Below are 24,252 nucleotides of genomic sequence, written 5' to 3' on the forward strand. Positions count from 1 at the left end.
TGCATGTGTGGTGTATGTGTGTGCGTTCTGTGTATGTGGTGTGTGCGTGTTCTGCACGTGTGGTGTATGTGTGTGCGTTCTGTATATGTGGTGTGTGCGTGTTCTGCACGTGTGGTGTATGTGTGTGCGTTCTGTATATGTGGTGTGTGCGTGTGCGTTCTGTATATGTGGTGTGTGCGTGTCCTGCACATGTGGTGTGTGCGTGTTCTGCACATGTGGTGTATGTGTGTGCGCGTTCTGTATATGTGGTGTGTGCGTTTTCTGCACGTGTGGTGTATGTGTGTGCGTTCGTGTTCTGCACGTGTGGTGTATGTGTGTGCGTTTTGTATATGTGGTGTGTGCGTGTTCTGCACGTGTGGTGTATGTGTGTGCGTTTTGTATATGTGGTGTGTGCGTGTTCTGCACGTGTGGTGTATGTGTGTGCGTTCTGTATATGTGGTGTGTGCGTGTTCTGCACGTGTGGTGTATGTGTGTGCGTTTTGTATATGTGGTGTGTGCGTGTTCTGCACGTGTGGTGTATGTGTGTGCGTTCTGTATATGTGGTGGATGTGTGTTCTGCACGTGTGGTGTATGTGTGTGCGTTCTGTATATGTGGTGTGTGCGTGTTCTGCACGTGTGGTGTATGTGTGTGCGTTCTGTATATGTGGTGCGTGTGTGCGTTCGTGTGGTGTATGTGTGTGCGTTCTGTATATGTGGTGTGTGCGTGTTCTGCACATGTGATGTATGTGTGTGCATTCTGTATATGTGGTGTGTGCGTGTTCTGCACGTGTGGTGTATGTGTGTGCGTTCTGCATATGTGGTGTGTGCATGTTCTGCACGTGTGGTGTATGTGTGTGTGTTCTGTATATGTGGTGTGTGCGTGTTCTGCACGTGTGGTGTATGTGTGTGTGTTCTGTATATGTGGTGGATGCGTGTTCTGCACATGTGGTGCATGTGTGTGCGTTCTGTATATGTGGTGGATGCGTGTTCTGCACATGTGGTGTATGTGTGTGCGTTCTGCATATGTGGTGTGTGCGTGTTCTGCACGTGTGGTGTATGTGTGTGCGTTCTGTATATGTGGTGTGTGTGTGTTCTGCACATGTGGTGTGTGCGTGTTCTGCACGTGTGGTGTATGTGTGTGCGTTCTGTATATGTGGTGTGTGCGTGTTCTGCACGTGTGGTGTATGTGTGTGCGTTCTGTATATGTGGTGTGTGCGTGTTCTGCACATGTGGTGTATGTGTGTGCGTTCTGTATATGTGGTGTGTGCATGTTCTGCACGTGTGGTGTATGTGTGTGCGTTCTGTATATGTGGTGTGTGCGTGTTCTGCACATGTGGTGTATGTGTGTGCGTTCTGTATATGTGGTGTGTGCATGTTCTGCACGTGTGGTGTATGTGTGTGCGTTCTGTATATGTGGTGTGTGCGTTCTGTATATGTGGTGTGTGCGTGTTCTGCACGTGTGGTGTATGTGTGTGCGTTCTGTATATGTGGTGGATGCGTGTTCTGCACGTGTGGTGTATGTGTGTGCATTTTGTATATGTGGTGTGTGCGTGTGCGTTCTGTATATGTGGTGTGTGCGTGTTCTGCACGTGTGGTGTAGGTGTGTGCGCTCTGTATATGTGGTGGATGCGTGTTCTGCACGTGTGGTGTATGTGTGTGCGTTTTGTATATGTGGTGTGTGCGTGTTCTGCACGTGTGGTGTATGTGTGTGCGTTCTGTATATGTGGTGCATGTGTGTGCGTTCGTGTGGTGTATGTGTGTGCGTTCTGTATATGTGGTGTGTGCGTGTTCTGCACATGTGGTGTATGTATGTGCGTTCTGTATATGTGGTGTGTGCGTGTTCCGCACGTGTGGTGTATGTGTGTGCGTTCTGCATATGTGGTGTGTGCGTGTTCTGCATGTGTGGTGTATGTGTGTGCGTTCTGTGTATGTGGTGTGTGCGTGTTCTGCACGTGTGGTGTATGTGTGTGCGTGTTCTGCACGTGTGGTGTATGTGTGTGCGTGTTCTGCACGTGTGGTGTATGTGTGTGCGTTCTGTATATGTGGTGTGTGCGTGTTCTGCACGTGTGGTGTATGTGTGTGCGTTCTGTATATGTGGTGTGTGCGTGTCCTGCACATGTGGTGTGTGCGTGTTCTGCACATGTGGTATATGTGTGTGCGCGTTCTGTATATGTGGTGTGTGCGTTTTCTGCACGTGTGGTGTATGTGTGTGCGTTCTGTATATGTGGTGTGTGCGTGTTCTGCACGTGTGGTGTATGTGTGTGCGTTTTGTATATGTGGTGTATGTGTGTGCGTTCTGTATATGTGGTGTGTGCGTGTTCCGCACGTGTGGTGTATGTGTGTGCGTTCTGCATATGTGGTGTGTGCGTGTTCCGCACGTGTGGTGTATGTGTGTGCGTTCTGCATATGTGGTGTGTGCGTGTGTTCTGTGTATGTGGTGTGTGCGTGTTCTGCACGTGTGGTGTATGTGTGTGCGTGTTCTGCACGTGTGGTGTATGTGTGTGCGTGTTCTGCACGTGTGGTGTATGTGTGTGCGTGTTCTGCACGTGTGGTGTGTGTGTGCGTGTTCTGCACGTGTGGTGTATGTGTGTGCGTTCTGTATATGTGGTGTGTGCGTGTTCTGCACGCGTGGTGTATGTGTGTACGTTCTGTATATGTGGTGTGTGCGTGTTCTGCACGCGTGGTGTATGTGTGTGCGTTCTGTATATGTGGTGTGTGCGTGTTCTGCACGTGTGGTGTATGTGTGTGCGTTCTGTATATGTGGTGTGTGCGTGTTCTGCACGTGTGGTGTATGTGTGTGCGTTCTGTATATGTGGTGTGTGCGTGTTCTGCACGCGTGGTGTATGTGTGTGCGTTCTGTATATGTGGTGTGTGCGTGTTCTGCATGTGTGGTGTATGTGTGTGCGTTCTGTATATGTGGTGTGTGCATGTCCTGCACATGTGGTGTGTGCGTGTTCTGCACATGTGGTATATGTGTGTGCGCGTTCTGTATATGTGGTGTGTGCGTTTTCTGCACGTGTGGTGTATGTGTGTGCGTTCTGTATATGTGGTGTGTGCGTGTTCTGCACGTGTGGTGTATGTGTGTGCGTTTTGTATATGTGGTGTGTGCGTGTTCTGCACGTGTGGTGTATGTGTGTGCGTTTTGTATATGTGGTGGGTGTGTTCTGCACGTGTGGTGTATGTGTGTGCATTTTGTATATGTGGTGTGTGCGTGTGCGTTCTGTATATGTGGTGTGTGCGTGTTCTGCACGTGTGGTGTATGTGTGTGCGTTCTGTATATGTGGTGTGTGCGTTCTGTATATGTGGTGTGTGCGTGTTCTGCACATGTGGTGTATGTATGTGCGTTCTGTATATGTGGTGTGTGCGTGTTCCGCACGTGTGGTCTATGTGTGTGCGTTCTGCATATGTGGTGTGTGCGTGTTCTGCATGTGTGGTGTATGTGTGTGCGTTCTGTGTATGTGGTGTGTGCGTGTTCTGCACGTGTGGTGTATGTGTGTGCGTGTTCTGCACGTGTGGTGTATGTGTGTGCGTGTTCTGCACGTGTGGTGTATGTGTGTGCGTGTTCTGCACGTGTGGTGTATGTGTGTGCGTTCTGTATATGTGGTGTGTGCGTGTTCTGCACGTGTGGTGTATGTGTGTGCGTTCTGTATATGTGGTGTGTGCGTGTTCTGCACGTGTGGTGTATGTGTGTGCGTTCTGTATATGTGGTGTGTGCGTGTTCTGCACGTGTGGTGTATGTGTGTGCGTTCTGTATATGTGGTGTGTGCGTGTTATGCACGCATGGTGTATGTGTGTGCGTTCTGTATATGTGGTGTGTGCGTGTCCTGCACATGTGGTGTGTGCGTGTTCTGCACATGTGGTATATGTGTGTGCGCGTTCTGTATATGTGGTGTGTGCGTTTTCTGCACGTGTGGTGTATGTGTGTGCGTTCTGTATATGTGGTGTGTGCGTGTTCTGCACGTGTGGTGTATGTGTGTGCGTTTTGTATATGTGGTGTGTGCGTGTTCTGCACGTGTGGTGTATGTGTGTGCGTTTTGTATATGTGGTGGATGTGTGTTCTGCACGTGTGGTGTATGTGTGTGCATTTTGTATATGTGGTGTGTGCGTGTGCGTTCTGTATATGTGGTGTGTGCGTGTTCTGCACGTGTGGTGTATGTGTGTGCGTTCTGTATATGTGGTGTGTGCGTTCTGTATATGTGGTGTGTGCGTGTTCTGCACGTGTGGTGTATGTGTGTGCGTTCTGTATATGTGGTGTGTGCGTGTTCTGCACGTGTGGTGTATGTGTGTGCGTTCTGTATATGTGGTGGATGCGTGTTCTGCACGTGTGGTGTATGTGTGTGCATTTTGTATATGTGGTGTGTGCGTGTGCGTTCTGTATATGTGGTGTGTGCGTGTTCTGCACGTGTGGTGTAGGTGTGTGCGCTCTGTATATGTGGTGGATGCGTGTTCTGCACGTGTGGTGTATGTGTGTGCGTTCTGTATATGTGGTGTGTGCGTGTTCTGCACGCGTGGTGTATGTGTGTGCGTTCTGTATATGTGGTGTGTGCGTGTCCTGCACATGTGGTGTGTGCGTGTTCTGCACATGTGGTATATGTGTGTGCGCGTTCTGTATATGTGGTGTGTGCGTGTTCTGCACGTGTGGTGTATGTGTGTGCGTTCTGTATATGTGGTGTGTGCGTGTTCTGCACGTGTGGTGTATGTGTGTGTGTTTTGTATATGTGGTGTGTGCGTGTTCTGCACGTGTGGTGTATGTGTGTGCGTTTTGTATATGTGGTGGATGTGTGTTCTGCACGTGTGGTGTATGTGTGTGCATTTTGTATATGTGGTGTGTGCGTGTGCGTTCTGTATATGTGGTGTGTGCGTGTTCTGCACGTGTGGTGCATGTGTGTGCGTTCGTGTGGTGTATGTGTGTGCGTTCTGTATATGTGGTGTGTGCGTGTTCTGCACGTGTGGTGTAGGTGTGTGCGCTCTGTATATGTGGTGGATGCGTGTTCTGCACGTGTGGTGTATGTGTGTGCGTTCTGTATATGTGGTGGATGCGTGTTCTGCACGTGTGGTGTATGTGTGTGCGTTTTGTATATGTGGTGGATGCGTGTTCTGCACGTGTGGTGTATGTGTGTGCGTTCTGTATATGTGGTGTGTGCGTGTTCTGCACGTGTGGTGTATGTGTGTGCGTTCTGTATATGTGGTGCATGTGTGTGCGTTCGTGTGGTGTATGTGTGTGCGTTCTGTATATGTGGTGGATGCGTGTTCTGCACGTGTGGTGTATGTGTGTGCGTTTTGTATATGTGGTGGATGCGTGTTCTGCACGTGTGGTGTATGTGTGTGCGTTCTGTATATGTGGTGTGTGCGTGTTCCGCACGTGTGGTGTATGTGTGTGCGTTCTGCATATGTGGTGTGTGCGTGTTCTGCATGTGTGGTGTATGTGTGTGCGTTCTGTGTATGTGGTGTGTGCGTGTTCTGCACGTGTGGTGTATGTGTGTGCGTTCTGTATATGTGGTGTGTGCGTGTTCTGCACGTGTGGTGTATGTGTGTGCGTTCTGTATATGTTCAGTTCAGTGTCTGGTGATGTCCATGAGTTCAAGACTTCAGGCAGTCATTGCTAGCAAAGGGTTTTCAACCAAGTACTAGAAATGAACATTTTGTTTACAATTATTTAGTCTGTCCAATTACTTTTGGTCCCTTTAAAAACAGGGTGGCACATGTTAAGGAGCTGAAACTCCTAAACCCTTCATCCAATTTTAATGTGGATACCCTCAAATGAAAGCTGAAAGTCTGAACTTCAACTGCATCTGAATTGTTTTGTTTAAAATTCATTGTGGTAATGTCTAGAACCAAAATTAGAAAAATGTTGTCCCTGTCCAAATATATATGGACCTAACTGTATGTAGTGTTTGTGCGTTCTGTATATGTGGTGGGTGCGCAGTGTGTGCGTTCTGTATATATGGTGGGTGCGCAGTGTGTGCGTTCTGTATATGTGGTGGGTGCGTGTTCTGTATATGTGGTGGGTGCGTGTTCTGTATATGTGGTGGGTGCGCAGTGTGTGCGTGTTCTGTATATGTGGTGGGTGCGAAGTGTGTGCGTTCTGTATATGTGGTGGGTGCGTGTTCTGTATATGTGGTGGGTGCGCAGTGTGTGAGTTCTGTATATGTGGTGGGTGCGTTTTCTGTATATGTGGTGGGTGCGCAGTGTGTGCGTTCTGTATATGTGGTGGGTGTGCAGTGTGTGCGTTCTGTATATGTGGTGGGTGCGCAGTGTGTGCGTTCTGTATATGTGGTGGGTGCGCAGTGTGTGCGTTCTGTATATGTGGTGGGTGCGCAGTGTGTGCGTTCTGTATATGTGGTGGGTGCGCAGTGTGTGCGTTCTGTATATGTGGTGGGTGCGCAGTGTGTGCGTTCTGTATATGTGGTGGGTGCGCAGTGTGTGCGTTCTGTATATGTGGTGGGTGCGCAGTGTGTGCGTTCTGTATATGTGGTGGGTGCGCAGTGTGTACGTCCTGTATATGTGGTGGGTGCGCAGTGTGTGCGTTCTGTATATGTGGTGGGTGGGCAGTGTGTGCGTTCTGTATATGTGGTGGGTGCGCAGTGTGTGCGTTCTGTATATGTGGTGGGTGCGCAGTGTGTGCGTTCTGTATATGTGGTGGGTGCGCAGTGTGTGCGTTCTGTATATGTGGTGGGTGCGCAGTGTGTGCGTTCTGTATATGTGGTGGGTGCGCAGTGTGTGCGTTCTGTATATGTGGTGGGTGCGCAGTGTGTGCGTTCTGTATATGTGGTGGGTGCGCAGTGTGTGCGTTCTGTATATGTGGTGGGTGCGCAGTGTGTGCGTTCTGTATATGTGGTGGGTGCGCAGTGTGTGCGTTCTGTATATGTGGTGGGTGCGCAGTGTGTACGTCCTGTATATGTGGTGGGTGCGCAGTGTGTACGTCCTGTATATGTGGTGGGTGCGCAGTGTGTGCGTTCTGTATATGTGGTGGGTGCGCAGTGTGTACGTCCTGTATATGTGGTGGGTGCGCAGTGTGTACGTCCTGTATATGTGGTGGGTGCGCAGTGTGTGCGTTCTGTATATGTGGTAGGTGCGCGTTCTGTATATGTGGTGGGTGTGCAGTTTTGTGCTTTCTGTATATGCACGGAGGACGTGTATATGTGACATACACAGTATGGCTCCTCATATAATGAACTGATAAAAAGGCATGCAAGGATCAGACACCCGAACGCCATCTTACGCTGCACACAACGAGGCTTTTAAGAGCTTCGGATGACACGTGTCAACTTTGTGACATGAAACAACTACCATGAAAGAAGAATTAATCAAATATTATGAGCGTAAGACGCTAAATATTAAGAACAGAGAACTGATGTGTGAGAAGCCGCAGCCGTGTCGTCTCCCCGACTGCAGAGGTGTCGTCTCCCCGACTGCAGAGGTGTCGTCTCCCCGACTGCAGAGGTGTCGTCTCCCCGACTGCAGAGGTGTCGTCTCCCCGACTGCAGAGGTGTCGTCTCCCCGACTGCAGATGTGTCGTAGTCTCCCCGACTGCAGATGTGTCGTAGTCTCCCCGACTGCAGATGTGTCGTAGTCTCCCCGACTGCAGATGTGTCGTAGTCTCCCCGACTGCAGATGTGTCGTAGTCTCCCCGACTGCAGATGTGTCGTAGTCTCCCCGACTGCAGATGTGTCGTCGTCTCCCCGACTGCAGATGTGTCGTCGTCTCCCCGACTGCAGATGTGTCGTCGTCTCCCCGACTGCAGATGTGTCGTCGTCTCCCCGACTGCAGATGTGTCGTCGTCTCCCCGACTGCAGATGTGTCGTCGTCTCCCCGACTGCAGATGTGTCGTCGTCTCCCCGACTGCAGATGTGTCGTCGTCTCCCCGACTGCAGATGTGTCGTCGTCTCCCCGACTGCAGATGTGTCGTCGTCTCCCCGACTGCAGATGTGTCGTCGTCTCCCCGACTGCAGATGTGTCGTCGTCTCCCCGACTGCAGATGTGTCGTCGTCTCCCCGACTGCAGATGTGTCGTCGTCTCCCCGACTGCAGAGGTGTCGTCTCCCCGACTGCAGATGTGTCGTCGTCTCCCCGACTGCAGATGTGTCGTCGTCTCCCCGACTGCAGATGTGTCGTCGTCTCCCCGACTGCAGATGTGTCGTCGTCTCCCCGACTGCAGATGTGTCGTCGTCTCCCCGACTGCAGATGTGTCGTCGTCTCCCCGACTGCAGATGTGTCGTCGTCTCCCCGACTGCAGATGTGTCGTCTCCCCGACTGCAGATGTGTCGTCGTCTCCCCGACTGCAGATGTGTCGTCGTCTCCCCGACTGCAGATGTGTCGTCGTCTCCCCGACTGCAGATGTGTCGTCGTCTCCCCGACGCGCTTGTTTTAACTGATTCAGATCATGGATCGTACGACTTTTACACTCGAGACAGAGAACAGAAAGCCTCAAAGAGACGCCGAGGCTTCAGAACCCCGCGCTCCACATTCTGCCTGTGTTCATTAGCACCGACCAAGCATTATGTGATGTGGAATTATTGGCCAGCCCTGGAAGCAGAGAACAGGAGCCAAAGTAGAGGGAAATCAGGACACATGGCTCACTATAAAAATATTTATCTGTTTATTGCAAAGAACGGAGAGACGGTCCTCTGGATCATCTTTTCTACAACTTTAGACTGTGAAGATTAAGAAAAACGGAAAGAGTAATCCCAGGTGATGCCTGACAGCACTCGGCAATTAGGACATGATGGGAGTTCAGTTCAACGCTGATTTGGTCATAAATCAGCTTAGAAGATTGTACAGGAGAAGAGAGGTAAGAGTAAGGACCCTGACATTATAAGACGCTTACGGATTGATTGCCAGTTAACTCATTCTACAACTTGCTATTTACAGTGACAGAGGCTGTAGGAACCAAACAGACCCCAATTTTTGAATATCATCTTGTAAACATGCTTATCACAAAAAACCCATGCATTTAAAGAGAACCTGTCAGCTGAGCTGTTCAGTGGATCATAATGCTTTTATTGATATTAACTCCATTGGGGCCATCTTTTGGCTTAAAGAGAACCTGTCAGCTGATTCATGCTTCCCAAACCTGAGCCCGGCCGGGGACAACAGCTGGAGACAAGGCGCAGCCTCTGGATGGCTCCTCTCCATGTGATTGACAGGTTTCTCCCATAGCGAGAGACCTGTCAATCACCTCTCACAACACTGGGAAAAGCCAGAGTAGTTTCCTCTGCAGCTATTATCCTTGGCTAGACCGAGGTTTGGGCAGCATGAATCAGTCGACAGGCCCTCAAAATAAGCCAAAAAATGTGATCTACTCACGAGATCTACTACTAGATCCTGATCTGCTGGTTACCTATGTAGTCAGTAACCTTATACAGTTAGTTTTATTTATTTTTTAAGGAAGACAATCAAAATTGTGATGAGAGAAAGTGATCGGATAAGGTGTTATCAGTGTCTTGGTGTGCTCGAAAAATATGTCAGAGTCCCCGCGGCTGTTAGACAGCAGCAACACATGCAGGAATTGCCTGTTTGTTAGTCTCCCTGCATGTGTTGCGTCTGTCAAACAGCCGTGAGGCATGCAGCTGCGGGAACTCGGACATATTTTTCGGGCCCCCTGAAGTCAGTCGGTTAGCACTCGAGCATGCTCAGATAACACCTTATCGGAGCACATCACATTTGCTCATCGCTAATTAAAAACCCAAATAGTTCAACAAGAACTTTCAAAATTTGCTCATTTTGAAAAGACTCCTAAATTCTTATTTCTGGTGTGTCGAGGATGGGACCAAGTAGCACAGAGCTAAAGGGATCGGGTGAGCGGTGGAGCAGGAAATACGGGCTATCAGAATAGTAATCATGTTATAGTCTAGAGAATATCAACATATTAATTACAAAATGTTCTTTTTTCCCTAGAAAACCCCTTTTTCAGTAAGAATTCTGCGACACGAGCTACAATTTTGTAGTTGAAAACTACTTCTAAGTTCTAAGCCACAATGACAACCTGACCGCTGAGCCCCTGAGAGAGTAGTTCACTGTTTCTGCTTTACATCCGATTTAAACTTGGCTTTTTATTAAAAAAAAAAAAAAGACCTTTTTTGAACAAATTTATCTTTTGCACTTCCAAAAAAAATTTTTTTTTTAAGTTGTGTTTACTGTCTTATTCTTTTTTTTCCATCAGCAATTTAATGAAAATAAAAAATATGATTTTACAATAATATGTCGGCATTTTGATTAGCGGAAGAGGCAAAATCGATAATTTCTCTGCAATGCTGTCTTTCGACAATGGAAACACATTGGATCAGACGAGGGACCGCAATTACTCCTTTACTCCAACCTATTGGTGACTTTTCCATCTCTGAAAGTCCTTAGATCAAAAACTATATTATATATATATATATATATATATATATATATATATATATATATATATATATATATATAAAAAAATAAAAGTTGGGCACATACCCGCCCTAATATCCCTGTGCCTTAGTGCCTTTATTTCCTACTGATTTCTATGCTAAACGGAGAAAAGCCAAAAATCAACATAAAAGCACAAAATCAAGAAGTGTTAAACATTTCCTAAAGAAAATGAAAACTATCTGAGCGAACCCCCTACATTTACTATTAAGGGTCCTGAGCTAAGAGTGCGGCATCTGATCACTGTCGCCTAGAATTGGCTTCACACCTTCATGTACATCTTTACGCCTCTTACTAGATTCCGGAAGATCTGCAGATGACCCCAATGCAACATCCAACACAGATGGAAGATCGAACCTTCCGAGAGGAACAGACCGCGTAGTGAGAAGATCTGGCACGGCAAGGCCGCAAATAAATGATATTCAGACAAGACAATGTTTTCTGCTGTGATTTGGGGGGGAAATGTATAGCAGAGGTCTGTGGATGTCATGGCATGCTGGGACTTGTGGTTTCCACAATAGATGGAACACCACAGGTTGAACACTACCGTTTACAGTCTTATTTCCCAACAGTGAAGTTTATCACTTATCCAAAGAGAATCGCTACAAAAAAAACCTCCATTCATTCTCTGTGCAGCTGCCGGAGATAATAAACTCCAGCGATCGGCTTATCTGCTGCAGTCCAATAGAGAAGTAATGTGCGCTTCAATCCCAAAGAGCCATTTTAGAGGCCGGTTTTCGAGATCGTTGAGGGACTCAGCGGTCAGTTCCACAATAATCATCTATTCTTTGGATAGGTGACGAGTTTAAAGACTATGGAAACCTTAAGATGAAAACAATTATTAGTAGGACCTCTGATAGATTTGTAACATTTTTACAAAGCTAGCAAGATAAAGGAATTACAGATTCTTTGCAAAAGAAAAATGGAAGACATTTTTTTAATGAAGACTATTTAGAAACCTGCTTAAACATTAGTAGTGGTCATCAATGCCTGGTGGGGGATGACACCCTGCAACCCATCTGATCAGCTGTACTCTGTGCAGTGACGGACGGAAGTGCTCAGCAATGGAGCTGCTCCATCTACAGAGAGTGGCTGCGGTTGGGTACCGCAAATCAGCTCCCAATGGATTTGAATTGTCTAGGACAGTGGTGGCGAATCTATAGCACGCATGCCAGAGGGGGCGCTCGGAGCCCTCTCTGTGGGCACGCATGCCAGGCCTGTGAGATGCCACTTCCTTCTTCCCATGTTCAAATGTATTCGCATCTTTTAAACGCGAATACATTTGAAAAGTGCTATGTCGGGACCAGGGCAGAGGAGCTCCTGTGATGTCCGCACCAGCCCCAATGCCTCCTGTGATGTCCGCACCAGCCCCAATGCCTCCTGTGATGTACACACCAGCCCCAATGCCTCCTGTGATGTCTGCACCAGCCCCAATGCCTCCTGTGTTGTCCGCACCAGCCCCAAGCCTCCTGTGATGTCCGCACCAGCCCCAACGCCTCCTGTGATGTCCGCACCAGCCCCAATGCCCCCTGTGATGTCCGCACCTGCCCCAATGCCTCCTGTGATGTCCGCACTAGCCCCAATGCCCCCTGTGATGTCCGCACCAGCCCCAATGCCCCCTGTGATGTCCGCACCAGCCCCAATGCCCCCTGTGATGTCCGCACCAGCCCCAATGCCTCCTGTGATGTCCGCACCAGCCCCAATGCCTCCTGTGATGTCCACACCAGCCCCAATGCCTCCTGTGATGTCCGCACCAGCCCCAATGCCTCCTGTGATGTCCGCACCAGCCCCAATGCCTCCTGTGATGTCCGTTTCAGCCCCAATGCCTCCTGTGATGTCCGCACCAGCCCCAATGCCTCCTGTGATGTCCGCACCAACCCCAATTCCTCCTGTGATTTCTGCACCAGCCCCAATGCCTCCTGTGATGTCCACACCAGCCCCAATGCCTCCTGTGATGTCCGTTTCAGCCCCAATGCCTCCTGTGATGTCCGCACCAGCCCCAATGCCTCCTGTGATGTCCGTTTCAGCCCCAATGCCTCCTGTGATGTCCGCACCAGCCCCAATGCCTCTTGTGATGTCCGCACCAACCCCAATTCCTCCTGTGATTTCCGCACCAGCCCCAATGTCTCCTGTGATGTCCGCACCAGCCCCAATGCCTCCTGTGATGTCCGCACCAGCCCCAATGCCTCCTGTGATGTCCGCACCAGCCCCAATGCCTCCTGTGATGTCCGCACCAGTCCCAATGCCTCCTGTGATGTCCGCACAAGCCCCAATGCCTCCTGTGATGTCCGCACAAGCCCTAATGCCTCCTGTGATGTCTGCACCAACCCCAATTCCTCCTGTGATGTCCGTTTCAGCCCCAATGCCTCATGTGATGTCCACACCAGCTCCAATGCCTCCTGTGATGTCTGTTTCAGCCCCAATGCCTCCTGTGATGTCCACACCAGCTCCATTGCCTCCTGTGATGTCCACACCAGCTCCAATGCCTCCTGTGATGTCCGCACAAGCCCCAATGCCTCCTGTGATGTCCGCACAAGCCCTAATGCCTCCTGTGATGTCTGCACCAACCCCAATTCCTCCTGTGATGTCCGTTTCAGCCCCAATGCCTCATGTGATGTCCACACCAGCTCCAATGCCTCCTGTGATGTCTGTTTCAGCCCCAATGCCTCCTGTGATGTCCACACCAGCTCCATTGCCTCCTGTGATGTCCACACCAGCTCCAATGCCTCCTGTGATGTCCGCACCAGCCCCAAAGCTTCCTGTGATGTCCGCTGTGTTGGGCCTTTGTGAAAAATAAGTGAGTTTAGGGTTGCCATTTGGGCACTCAGTCTCTAAAAGGTTCACCATCTCTGGCCTAGGACATCGGCCACCACTAAACAATGAGCACTAAATATACAATTAAAAAAAATTCCGCTCTTGAGAATGAGAGAGGTTTTCAGTAAACGGTACATTTATGTTGTTTTTATTTGGCAATTTTAACGATGGAGAGGAGAATCCATGCTTAATATCAACGGCATAAAGGTGACCAAAGAAATAGGGACTAACGAATTTGACACAATGACCAAATGGGACATACAGGGTGTGAATATCTCAAAAATATATAGTTATGCAAGGGAAATCCTGTTACCATCAGGGTCAGACAGTGTTTAGCTGCTGGACTCGAGAATTACACTCAGAGGACGTGATGGAATGTGTCTTGGAGGGCTGGGGAAGAGTAAGGAAACACATCATCTCCGAAAAATGGAGAGACAGCCAATTTCGAATTATGCACGGCATAGTGCTTGGTTTTAACATTCCTCCTTCAGCAAATTGCCCAAACAGAAGAGAGAAATGCCCTAAATGTCAGAAAGAGAGAACTGACATGATACATGCGATGTGGCACTGTCAATATACACAGAATTTTTGGGCGATGGTACAGAGGCTGACCGAGGAAATTTGTGGGGTTAAGGTGAAACATGAACCCATATGTTGGATACTGCACCATACGGGAAATAGAGGGAGGGAAGAGATCATCATGAGGAACTGGCTAACGCAGACACTCCCAGACAGAAAAGATATGATACTGGGCCTTAAAAAAGCATTGGACATTGATAAAAGAGAGGCGATGAGAAACAAAGACAGGGAAACAGCTAAATTCATGGGAAAATGGAGGAGGTTTATTGAGAACAAAATGACAAAAGACGAAAGGATAGAGGTAATGAACCCATTTATACACTCGAACTGGTATTTACTCGAGAGCATAGGGGGAACGTTGGGGAATCTGAAGGTCTGAAACTATGTGAATGAGCACATGCCTGAAATGAGGAGGGGGACCTGGGCTGCGCGCAAACATGATTTTAATTTCTTCATTACTTTGGGGGTTTTGTTATTATGGGGATTCCATCACATACTGCCTTTATCTGTGAGATAATATGGAAGTTTACAGAAATGTTCAACTGTATGAAAAACTTGAAAATGTAATAAAAATGATTTTGGAAAAAAAAAGAAAATATCAACGGCATAATTACTATGTGGCCGATATGAAATTCCGCAGCATCCTCGATTTTGCGGAACATATTTTTTGCCTTCAAAGCCCCATCCACAAGCGCCGACGAGCAGCGTGTGACCTGCAGCAGATCCGCCATTCACCTTAATGCAATGTGCCTGATGGCGTGGAACCTCCCCTCATTACTGTACCTCCCCGCTGCTAGATTTACCCAGATCACATCAGCCAGGACCAGGAATGCTGTGAGATTTAGGTCTACGCTAGGAAACGAAAGATTATTTACTGCTTCATTTTCCATCTAGGAAGCAAAGGGGAAATAAAGAAATACGGCAAAGTACTGCTACTCTTATCTGCACCCGCCTCGGCGTGTCTGGGGTGGTTTTGGCACTTGCCAGCTGATAAGCAGGGCAGCGAGAGATCTCATAGCCCGTCCTCAGCCCACTCAACAGCTCAGCACGCTAATGATGCCAACGTATTCAGGCTGCAGGGCACGGGGCCCACATGTCTGACGGAGGAGAAGCCGGTATGGTCCTATGGAAGATTCCTCCATAGAGGCAGATGGCAAGGTGCGACTAACATATAGGAGAAAAAAACACCATAAAATATGAAACTTAACACTTCACATATCAGAAAGCAACGACTCCCACGTGTGGGGATACAATAGGCCTGCATGCGCTGAGTATTACAGGGAGCCGGGTAATGACTCCGCGTCGTTCTAGCAGATACTCGAGTGCTCGGTGCACGGATGTTCAAGGCGATCACAAGGATTCTAGTCATTAGCATGTGACACACTGATGATCCTGATCCTCCGGATCCTGCAAGCTCTGCCGTCTGTATTCTCCCTCTGTATAGTGAACATCCGTGGGATCTATACACAGCGGATCCGTAAGTAGCAATGGAGGTGAAACCGTAACGCTCCATATAATGCACAGGAATCTAAGGGGTAACGTTTCTCCTAGTGGAGAGAGACAATGTCAGAGTGAGGAGACTTATAGGCCATGCATGTTCCTCTGGGAAATTAAATGTGCAAATTGCCTCTTCAGAGAGGAAATGGACTAGAACTCTAGCGCCACCTATTGGAAGTAGCAATCCTAAAACTCAGTACTGACCCATTAATGAGCCTTGACACATAATTTAGGATAAAAGCTATGCCAGAATCGCAATTTGCAGACACTCTGTTTCGGGGTATTGCCCCTCATCAGTACAAAGTATGAGATCTGATTTGGCTAGGTGAGTGTCGTAATACTGGGATCTAAGTTCACATAGCAGGCTCATTAAAGGTTGTTATTGACTTTTAGGATTGGTAATTCCAATAAATGGCACTAGAGTTCTAGCCCTCACACTCTCTGGAGAGACAATTTGCATAATTAATTTCTCACAGAAACAGGCATCGCATACAAGTCTCTTCACTCTGAAATGCCAGATTTGGCTTGTCACTCTCCACAAACAGAAAAGTTACCCCTTAGATCCCAGTCTTAAGCCTCTCACCTAGCCAAATCAGATCTCATACTTTGCACTGATGAGGGGCAGCAACCACGAAACACCGTGTGTGAAAATTGAGATTCTGTTTTGGCTTTTAACCTAAGTCATGCGACAAGGCTCGTTAAAAGGATCGATAGGGATTTTTAGGATCGCTGCTTCCAATAGGTGGTGCTAGAGTTCTAGCACCCTTCATCTCTGCAGAGGCAATCTGCATATATAATGCCCACACAGGGAAAATTCCCGATGATGAATACCACGGACGCTGAAAGGACCACAGTGCTGAGTGCGCCCTTAAAGGGATTTTGACAATTTTGAAAAAAAAAAAGTGCCCAATTTTTCTCCAGTCTACAATTAGCAACAAGAATTTTGCCATGGCTCGTAGTTTCCATGGACAACAGCGCCAAAGTTTTGGGGGGAACAAAGACCCTTTCATATTGCAGGCAGCAGTGGATTATGGGGGAGAATGTAAGAATGACATTTTTCTTCTGCATTGACTTATTAGAATCACCATTCTCTAACACACTCTTACTGTAAGGCCATGTTCACACTACAGGGGATGCGTGGAGCGCCATCTCATACACTGACATTGGTGGAGATTACCTTGCTCATGGCGAGTGACGTGAAAGTGATTTCATCAATAAATGTCATCAAATCCCCGGGCGTCAGCCTGTCAAAGTATTTCCTGCAGATGTCGTAGGCATGGGACCACTCAGTAGCAGTTTGTGGGGTCTCCTTCAGGAGCTGCGGGTCACCGTTCCAAAAGAGTTTCTTTAGCCAAGCTGCGTGCACCGCACTGGAGGAAAGCATGTTCCCCTCTAAATCTGGGATTCTCATGGCCAGCTTGGAAATAGCCAGCACATTATGACTGGTGAGCACCGGTGCCAGCGACTCGAGTGGGTCCAGGCTGGCATCTGTCATTCTCTTATAATCAAGACCTGCCGAAGAAAAAAAGAACCACAAAATTATCTGTGATGGACTCCGTATGTCCTAGAAATAGAGATGAAGCAGAGCTGAATAGGTCATTGTATTTAATGATAACTGTTAGCAAAAGTGCAAAGTAAAACCGGATATAAGGATGAGCCATTCAAAAAGACAAGGACACCTGACATTTGACCAACTAGGCTCAGCTAATTCAAAACCAGACAGCTCTGCTAAGCTCGTCTGTGCCAAACCAGACAGCTCTGCTAAGCTCAGCCGTGCCAAACCAGACAGCTCTGCCAAGCTCGGCCGTGCCAAACCAGACAACTCTGCCAAGCTCGGCCGTGCCAAACCAGACAAGCTTGGCCATGCCAAACTGGGTGCAGACAGCCGTGCCAAACCAGACAACACTGCTAAACTCAGCCGTGCCGAGTTTAGCAGTGCTCTCGGGTTTGGCAAGGGAGAGAATAGCAGTGTGGTCTAGATTGGCATGGCCGAGAAAAGTAGCGTTGCAAATTGCATTAAGGTCATTGGTGGATTTGTCTGCTAAATTTGACCATGCCAAACCAGACAATGTGGCTATACTCGGCCATGCCAAACCAGACAACGTGGCTATACTCAGCCATGCCAAACCAGACAATGCTGCTAATCTCAGCTATGCTAAACTAGCTGTTGGATTGGCACTGCTGAGCTTAGCAGTGCTCTCTAGTTTGGCGAGAATAGCAGCGCTGTTTGGAATGGCAGAGATAAGCAGCGCTGTCTGGTTTGGCACAGCAGACTTGGAAGAGTGTGCTGCTAAACTCAGTCGTGCCAAACCAGACAGCGAGGCTAAACTCAGCCATGCCAAGCCGGGAACAGGCGGAGGTGCCAAACTGGGAGAAGACGGTCGTGCCAAACTAGGCAGCTCTACTAAACTGGGCCATGCCAAACTAGACAGTGCTGATAAACTCGGCTGTGCCAAACCTGGTGCAGACAGCCATGCCAAACAGGGAACATATGGCTGTACCAAACGAGACGGCGCTGCTAAACTCGGTAGATCAGGTAAATTAAAGCTACTCCGTTCTCTAGCACATGTCAAACTCAGCTCCGCAGAATTTGGAAGTGAAAAAAAATATATTTGTGGAACATAACCCACTCAGCTCTCCTAAATTCACATGAGCTAAACAGAAGCAACTCGGATGTACTACATTTGAGTAACTCGGCTCAACTGAGCCTTCTGATGCATAAAAGCAATAGGTAATAGGTCGGCGGTTGTTTTAAGGCTGCGACTGTGAAATGTAAATGCAGATTTACCATCTTTACTCTATGCCACATGACAAACACAGGCCTGCAACATCTGGAATGTGCAAAAATAAACAAATTGGTTTCTTTCACAGTAAGATTGCGTTCTCACAAAGGGTTCACCTTGCTATGTGTTGCCTTTGGGACCAGGAGACGCTGTATGTGTTACTGTAACAGGTAAGACGACAGATGTACCTGCCTTCTGCATCCTCACGAAAAGCCTCCAAAGTGTCTCTACCAGCACCGCAGGCTGAAGACGCAACACTTCATTATCACCTTGTGCTCAGGTAAGGAGACAATGGACCGGGAGAATATAGACTCCCATGTACAGGACTGATTTACAGTAGTAATTAAAACTATTCTGCTCCCACTGCAAAATTCAGTTTATTTGCAAAATTAACGCACTTTCCGCTGTTTGCAGTAAACCAATAAAACGAGAACAATTTATTTATTTCGATACAACTTATATAACAAGTGGTTTCCCCAATTTCAGGATACTGGTACATGTACTGCGCACATGTTGGGTGCGGTTGTGTGTGTGCGGAGCAGGCTCAGGAGCTGAGCCCGTTTCACACGCGACCAGCTGTGTTATACAGCCAGCACATGCCTCTAACAGCAGCGACTCGCGCTATCTAGCATTTAAGTGGCAAGAATAGGGTGGTGTGCGGATTTGGCACTTATCAACCTTCTCACAAAAACGCAATCACTGGGAGCCGATGGGTTACTGTTGAAGGCCCCTCATGGCTGACATCTGTGTTCAACATTTTGACCAGTACTGGAATACTTTAGTATGTAAAAATATTGAATCCTAGACAAAATGCTAATCGATTTGCAGGACCCGACCCCCTCTGTCACGTCATTGATCTGTGGGCCGCTGGATGGGAGCCCACGGACCTCCTCCTACTCCACTTCTGACTAGCCGGACTGGTACAACGCCATTGTTGCTGCTTGGCATGAGCTGCAGATCCTGGGTGGTAGGAGGAAGTTCTCAGGTCTCCTGCTCAGTGACCACAGGTAACGGACGTGGCTGATAGACCGGGTCCTGTTAATCGATTCATACCATCTCTATGACCTTAGCCCATACATTAAATAATGGCCCTAATAAAAATATCAGCTCATATCAGATCATCCAGCACAATCAATAGAAAAATGAAAAAAAAAATGTGCATTTTAGAAAATGGAACAATTTTTTTTGCTTCTTAAATTGTTATAAAATTTGTTTAAACCATTACAATAAAAAAATGGCCCTATACATGTAATATTGTCAGTATCATACTGACAGAGCATGGTATTGGTGGGCAAAATCAATACACACTGAAAGTTGTAAAAACAAAATCCAAAAATATCAATGGTGGTATCGTGCTTTTTTTAACAATTTCATCGGACTAGCATTTGCATCGGACTAGCATTTTTTTTATTTTTTTTTTACAGTTTTCCAGCACATTATGTGTCAAGATGAACATGGTCATTCAAACCTACAACTCGCCCCACATGTTTTGGAGGAAGAAAAGGAAAAAAAAATAATGGGAAGGGGAAAAACTGAGGTCTCAGAATTATTCATCCCCAAGAATAGAAGAAGACCTCATAAGAGCACAAAACTGCAAACCAGCTCTCTTCCCGCACATTCATTAGTAGCATTGGGGGTGCTCGAGATACAACACATCAAATACCTGGACTGGCTAAGGGTTTATTGACCAAAACCCTTGATTTTATGGTAGAAATATGTTGAAATACCCAGTAGCTACATTTTTAGGGGAACCGTTTTGGGATGAAGAAAACTAAAATAAACTGATGGAATGGAACTAGCCTAACCTGTTGACTGTTCTACTGCAATCCACCGGCAATCTGTTTCTTAGCTGGGTTAAAAATGCAAGTCCCCATTCCTGAAAGTGTTTATGCCTGAAAACTCGGGTAAAATACTTTGAAGAGTCTCGAAATTTTCATGCAACGTGAAGTTGCCCAACAAATTTGAAATTTCAGGCCTTTGTTTAGTTTCAGGTCGCTCCGCCAAAAAGGACAGAGCTGAGGAGAAGTTGGGGACGATGAGCTTCAAATTCATGAAAATTAGGGGAATTTCTTACACCAGAAATGTTACTCTAGTCTGTGACTGGAGTAACATTTTCACCAAGGAGCACGCCACTAATAAGATGTACCAAATCCATTAAGCGTCGTGCACCTCTTGAATTCAATGCATTTTATTCCTACATGCCATTTATTAAGACTGGTGTATGAAAAACTAGTCTTAAGGAATCGGGGCCTTTGCACAACTGTTGCCTGGCCACAAAAAACAGCAATAGCAATTTCTTCTACATCGAAGTCTAAGGAAAAAGAATCATAAACAGATGTCTGTTACGTCATCCATTAACAGTTCATTTTTTTAGAGCAGCGCATGCCCAGAACACTACAGATGTGTACGGGTGGACGCCTCTAGTAAAAACGGATTCATTACAAATGGATCAAAAAGAGATGCAAAATAGCATCTAACGTGTCCACTTTAAGAATGATCCACTCAAAATCGGAAATTTTGGTTTCCATTTTACATCCACTTTTGCTCCTTTTGTTATTGATCCAGTTGTTACAAATATTGGATCTGTTACATAAGAATGAAAACTGGACATGTGAACAGAGCCCAAGTCAGAAGAGTGTTCCTAAAAGGTGAGAGATAATTGCCTTGCACAAACAAGGAAAAAGATACAAGAAACCAAGGCAGGGAATGCTCCTAGTGATACAGATGGAAACAAAGATCACAAATCTATAGTTGAAGGAACACCAGCTACAAAACCCAGAGGAGGCAGAAAGAGGAAGTGGTCTACGGCTGTCACCAGACCCCTGAAGACGCGGGTGGTCAAAAACCCTCGGGTGACTGCAAAAGACATGTAGGAAGACGTTGTGGCAGCAGGGACCGAGGTTTCAGCCTCATTCAGACATCAATGATTTTACTTGTAAGTGAATGCAGTGACATCCGTGTGCTACTCGTGATAGTCACAAACCCATAGACTAATATGGGCGATTTTGATCAGTGACTTGGTTCAAAAACATGGGATCTTAGAGATTTTTTGTTCTGCACTCACTGTAAAAAAAAAACCTCACAGACATCTGAACAGCACCTAATTGCTACATGTCCTTTCTGTAAAAAACAAACAAACATCTGAATGAGATCTACAGCACTTACTAAATGCTCACTGTCATGTCTGAACTGCAAAATATACACCTGTACTGACCCAAAAATACAAAAAATTTTTTTATTCTGTTCCAATATGTTCAAAACCATACAAATAAACCTAATCAGTTTCGGGATTATGTTCTATAAAGCAATTAAACAGAACTGGAACTTTTCAGGTCTATAAATCAGCATTATGTCTGGAGAAGGAAGCATATGAAAAGAACAACTGGTCAACAGTGAAGCATGGTGGTGGCTTAGTGATGCCTACAGTGAAGCATCTTGATAGCTTGGTGATTCCTGCAGTGAAGCATGGTGGAGTGTTGTGAATTATCTTACTTCTGAGCCAGGGCTCCCTCTGGTGGTTACTGTGGGTAGTGGAGCTGGCCGGATTGACAGAGGTTTGCCACCTGATGATGATGACTGGAGATCTGGGGTTACTGATTGGAGTATTTAAGTCAGCAGGCTTCCTTTAGTCCCTGCTGGTGATTAGTTTTCCTGTGCATTCTGAGGTCTGATGTCTCCTGCCCTGATCCTGCATTTTTCAGATAAGTTGATCATTTGCTAATCCTTTGCTTCTGATCTGGTTTTGCCTTTTTCTGTTTTGCGGGTTCAGCGTGCTCTTCGCTGGGGGCTGTGCTGGACCCCGCTCCATATGTTACAGCTTGTGTCAGTTTGTTCAGTCCCCTGTTATATTAGCCTTTTTAACTTTGCTGCCAGTTCATACCAGAATGCTGATATAGTGGGGGCGAGGTCGTAAGTCCTCAGTGTTTTTTGGTACATCAGACGTGTTGGATTTTTTAGGGTTTTTGCGTGATTGCAGACAGTGTCTTTCCTTTCTTATCCTGTCAGTTCGGGCCCCATCATTTGCTCAGTCTATTTTCTGCCTGTGTTTGTGTTCCATCTTGTCTCACAGATAATATATATTTGGGTGCTATCTATTTCTTGGGGTTCTACTCTGGGGCAGTTTAGATTTCACCTTTCTTGCTTTAGGCTTAGTTAGCTCTCCGGCTGTGCTGAGCCGTCTAGGGCATCGTAGGTACGCCCCACGGCTACTGCTAGTTGTGTTGTTAGGATCAGGGGTCTGCAATCCTCTGAGTTACCAAACTCTCTGGTTTCCTGTTGGCCTAGCCTATACCTGCAATCCTCCTCGGTGACATGTTCATAACAGTGGAGGCTTGGTGATGCTTTGAAGCTGCTATGATTCTTCTAAAACTGGAGAATTGGAGAATGTGGAGGAAAGATGGATTTAATCAAGTATTAGGAAATCCTAGTAAAAGAAACACAGTGCACTATGTGAGAAAGCTGAAGCTTGGGCATCATTAGATTTCCAAAGAATGAACCCAAGCATACCTCCAGGTTTCAGAAGTCCTGATAGATTCAGTAGTCGCTATCTCAGTCACCTGAATTGAACCACAACGAAAATCTTTGGTGGGATGTTGAAAAGGTGTTTGCAGCACGGAAACCCAAGAATACTGGTTACCTGTAGGTCGTTTCCCACAAGGAACAGACAAAGATTCCTGAGCAATGCTGTGAGAAGCCGATGTCTGGATCTGCAGCGAGCATGCAGCAGGTCATAACAGCCAGAGGGGCTCCACTAAGAACTAAAGACGCTTTTCATGACGGAGATGACTAATTCTGTGACTGCTGCAGACAGTAAAAGAGGCATTTTGTACAGAATTTGAGGAAACTATTGATATATTAGCTGTGCTTAGTTGCGCTATTTACATTGTTCTTTTTTATTTATTGCAAACAGCAGAATGCCTGTAAATATTTGTTTATAATTTCCAAATTGGGGGGGGGGGGGCTGAAGAATTTTGATTGCAACTGTCTAGAACTAGATCTATCCTACCCACTGTAAATAAATATTGTGAAAACCTGTGCTACACTGTCAGTTGCCAATTTTAAGGGAACTTTTCAGGATTATTTTACCAATGAATTTAAGTGGCTTAGCTGTATAGGTCCTAGTACAACAATAAAAATGACACCTGTTTGTAGTAACATGATGTGCCAGTGCTGAGAAATAAAGATTTGAAGCCATATGCAAATTAGCCAGGAGGTGCTTTAGGGGTGTGTCTAAATGCGCTCCGAGATTTGCACGTGGCTTGAAAGCTTGATTTCTCAGGGCTGGCAGATCAGAATGCTACAAGACAGGTGTCATTTTCATTGTTGTGCTAGGATCTATACCGACAGAAGTAAATGTTATGAAAGGTTCCCTTTAAATTAATTTCATATTAAATATATATAAAAAATAAGCAGTGCTAAAAAACAAAACAAAAAGCAAAACAGAAAGTCATCACTATGGAAAGAGGGATACATCTGAAGTCATAGAATCATGGCAGATCGCTCAGCCGGTGCTGGGTTACCTGATGCCACCGCCTTCAGCTTCTTAAGCAGTTTGATATGGGAGTCGGGCTTGATGATGTGCTTGATGTATGGCGAGCAGCCGCAGCTCTCCAGGAGAGTGAAGTAATACAGCAGTCTCTGGTGGTCTCTGCCCTCTATGGTGGGATACACGTACTTGGCCATGTGCTCGTAGAAAGCTTCAGGACTCGCTTTTAGAGTGTCATACAGGCCGAGGGACTTGGCTCGCACCTCAATTTCTGTTGTAGACAATCTGTAAGAAAAAACAAAACAAAAAAACATCACATATAAGAAACATATACACAACTCAACATTGAAACTACAAGAAGGAAAAGTTGTGGAAATCACCGGGTTGGAGTTAAGTATAACTAAGTATTAATGTCTATGGATGTAGAATGGGGCAGGTGGAAAGTGGAGCCAGGGTCGCCAACCATCCAGAAATTCCAATATTTATTGATTTTACTCATTTATATAGCACCATTAATTCCACAGCACTTTACAGACATTATCATCGCTGTCCCTGATGGGGCTCATAATCTACATTCCCTATCAGTATGTCTTTGGAATGAGGGAGGAAACCGGAGAATCCGGAGGAAGCTCACGCAAACACTGGGAGAACATACTAATTTTTTTTGTCTTTTCCGTAAAATAAAAAAAATGGAAGGCGTCTCATTTTTCTTTTG

At 46.7% G+C, this 24,252-nt stretch overlaps 1 protein-coding gene across 3 annotated transcripts in view; it reads right to left on the bottom strand.

The window, feature by feature from the left end:
• The window catches only part of NBAS (NBAS subunit of NRZ tethering complex), an 816,956-nt gene that overhangs the window by 259,790 nt on the left and 532,914 nt on the right, over nt 1–24,252 (bottom strand). For all 3 annotated transcript variants that reach the window (XM_073568249.1, XM_073568248.1, XM_073568250.1), the window contains exons 43-44: nt 23,572–23,822; nt 16,447–16,781 (exon numbers count right to left, since the gene is read on the bottom strand). In XM_073568249.1, coding sequence (XP_073424350.1) covers nt 16,447–16,781; nt 23,572–23,822 — 586 coding nt within the window. The remainder of the gene's footprint in view (nt 1–16,446; nt 16,782–23,571; nt 23,823–24,252) is intronic.

The sequence above is a fragment of the Dendrobates tinctorius genome, unplaced genomic scaffold (genome assembly GCF_039654945.1).
Source record: "Dendrobates tinctorius isolate UK_male_01 unplaced genomic scaffold, ASM3965494v1 ptg000021l, whole genome shotgun sequence".
Taxonomy (NCBI): Eukaryota; Metazoa; Chordata; class Amphibia; order Anura; family Dendrobatidae; genus Dendrobates; species Dendrobates tinctorius.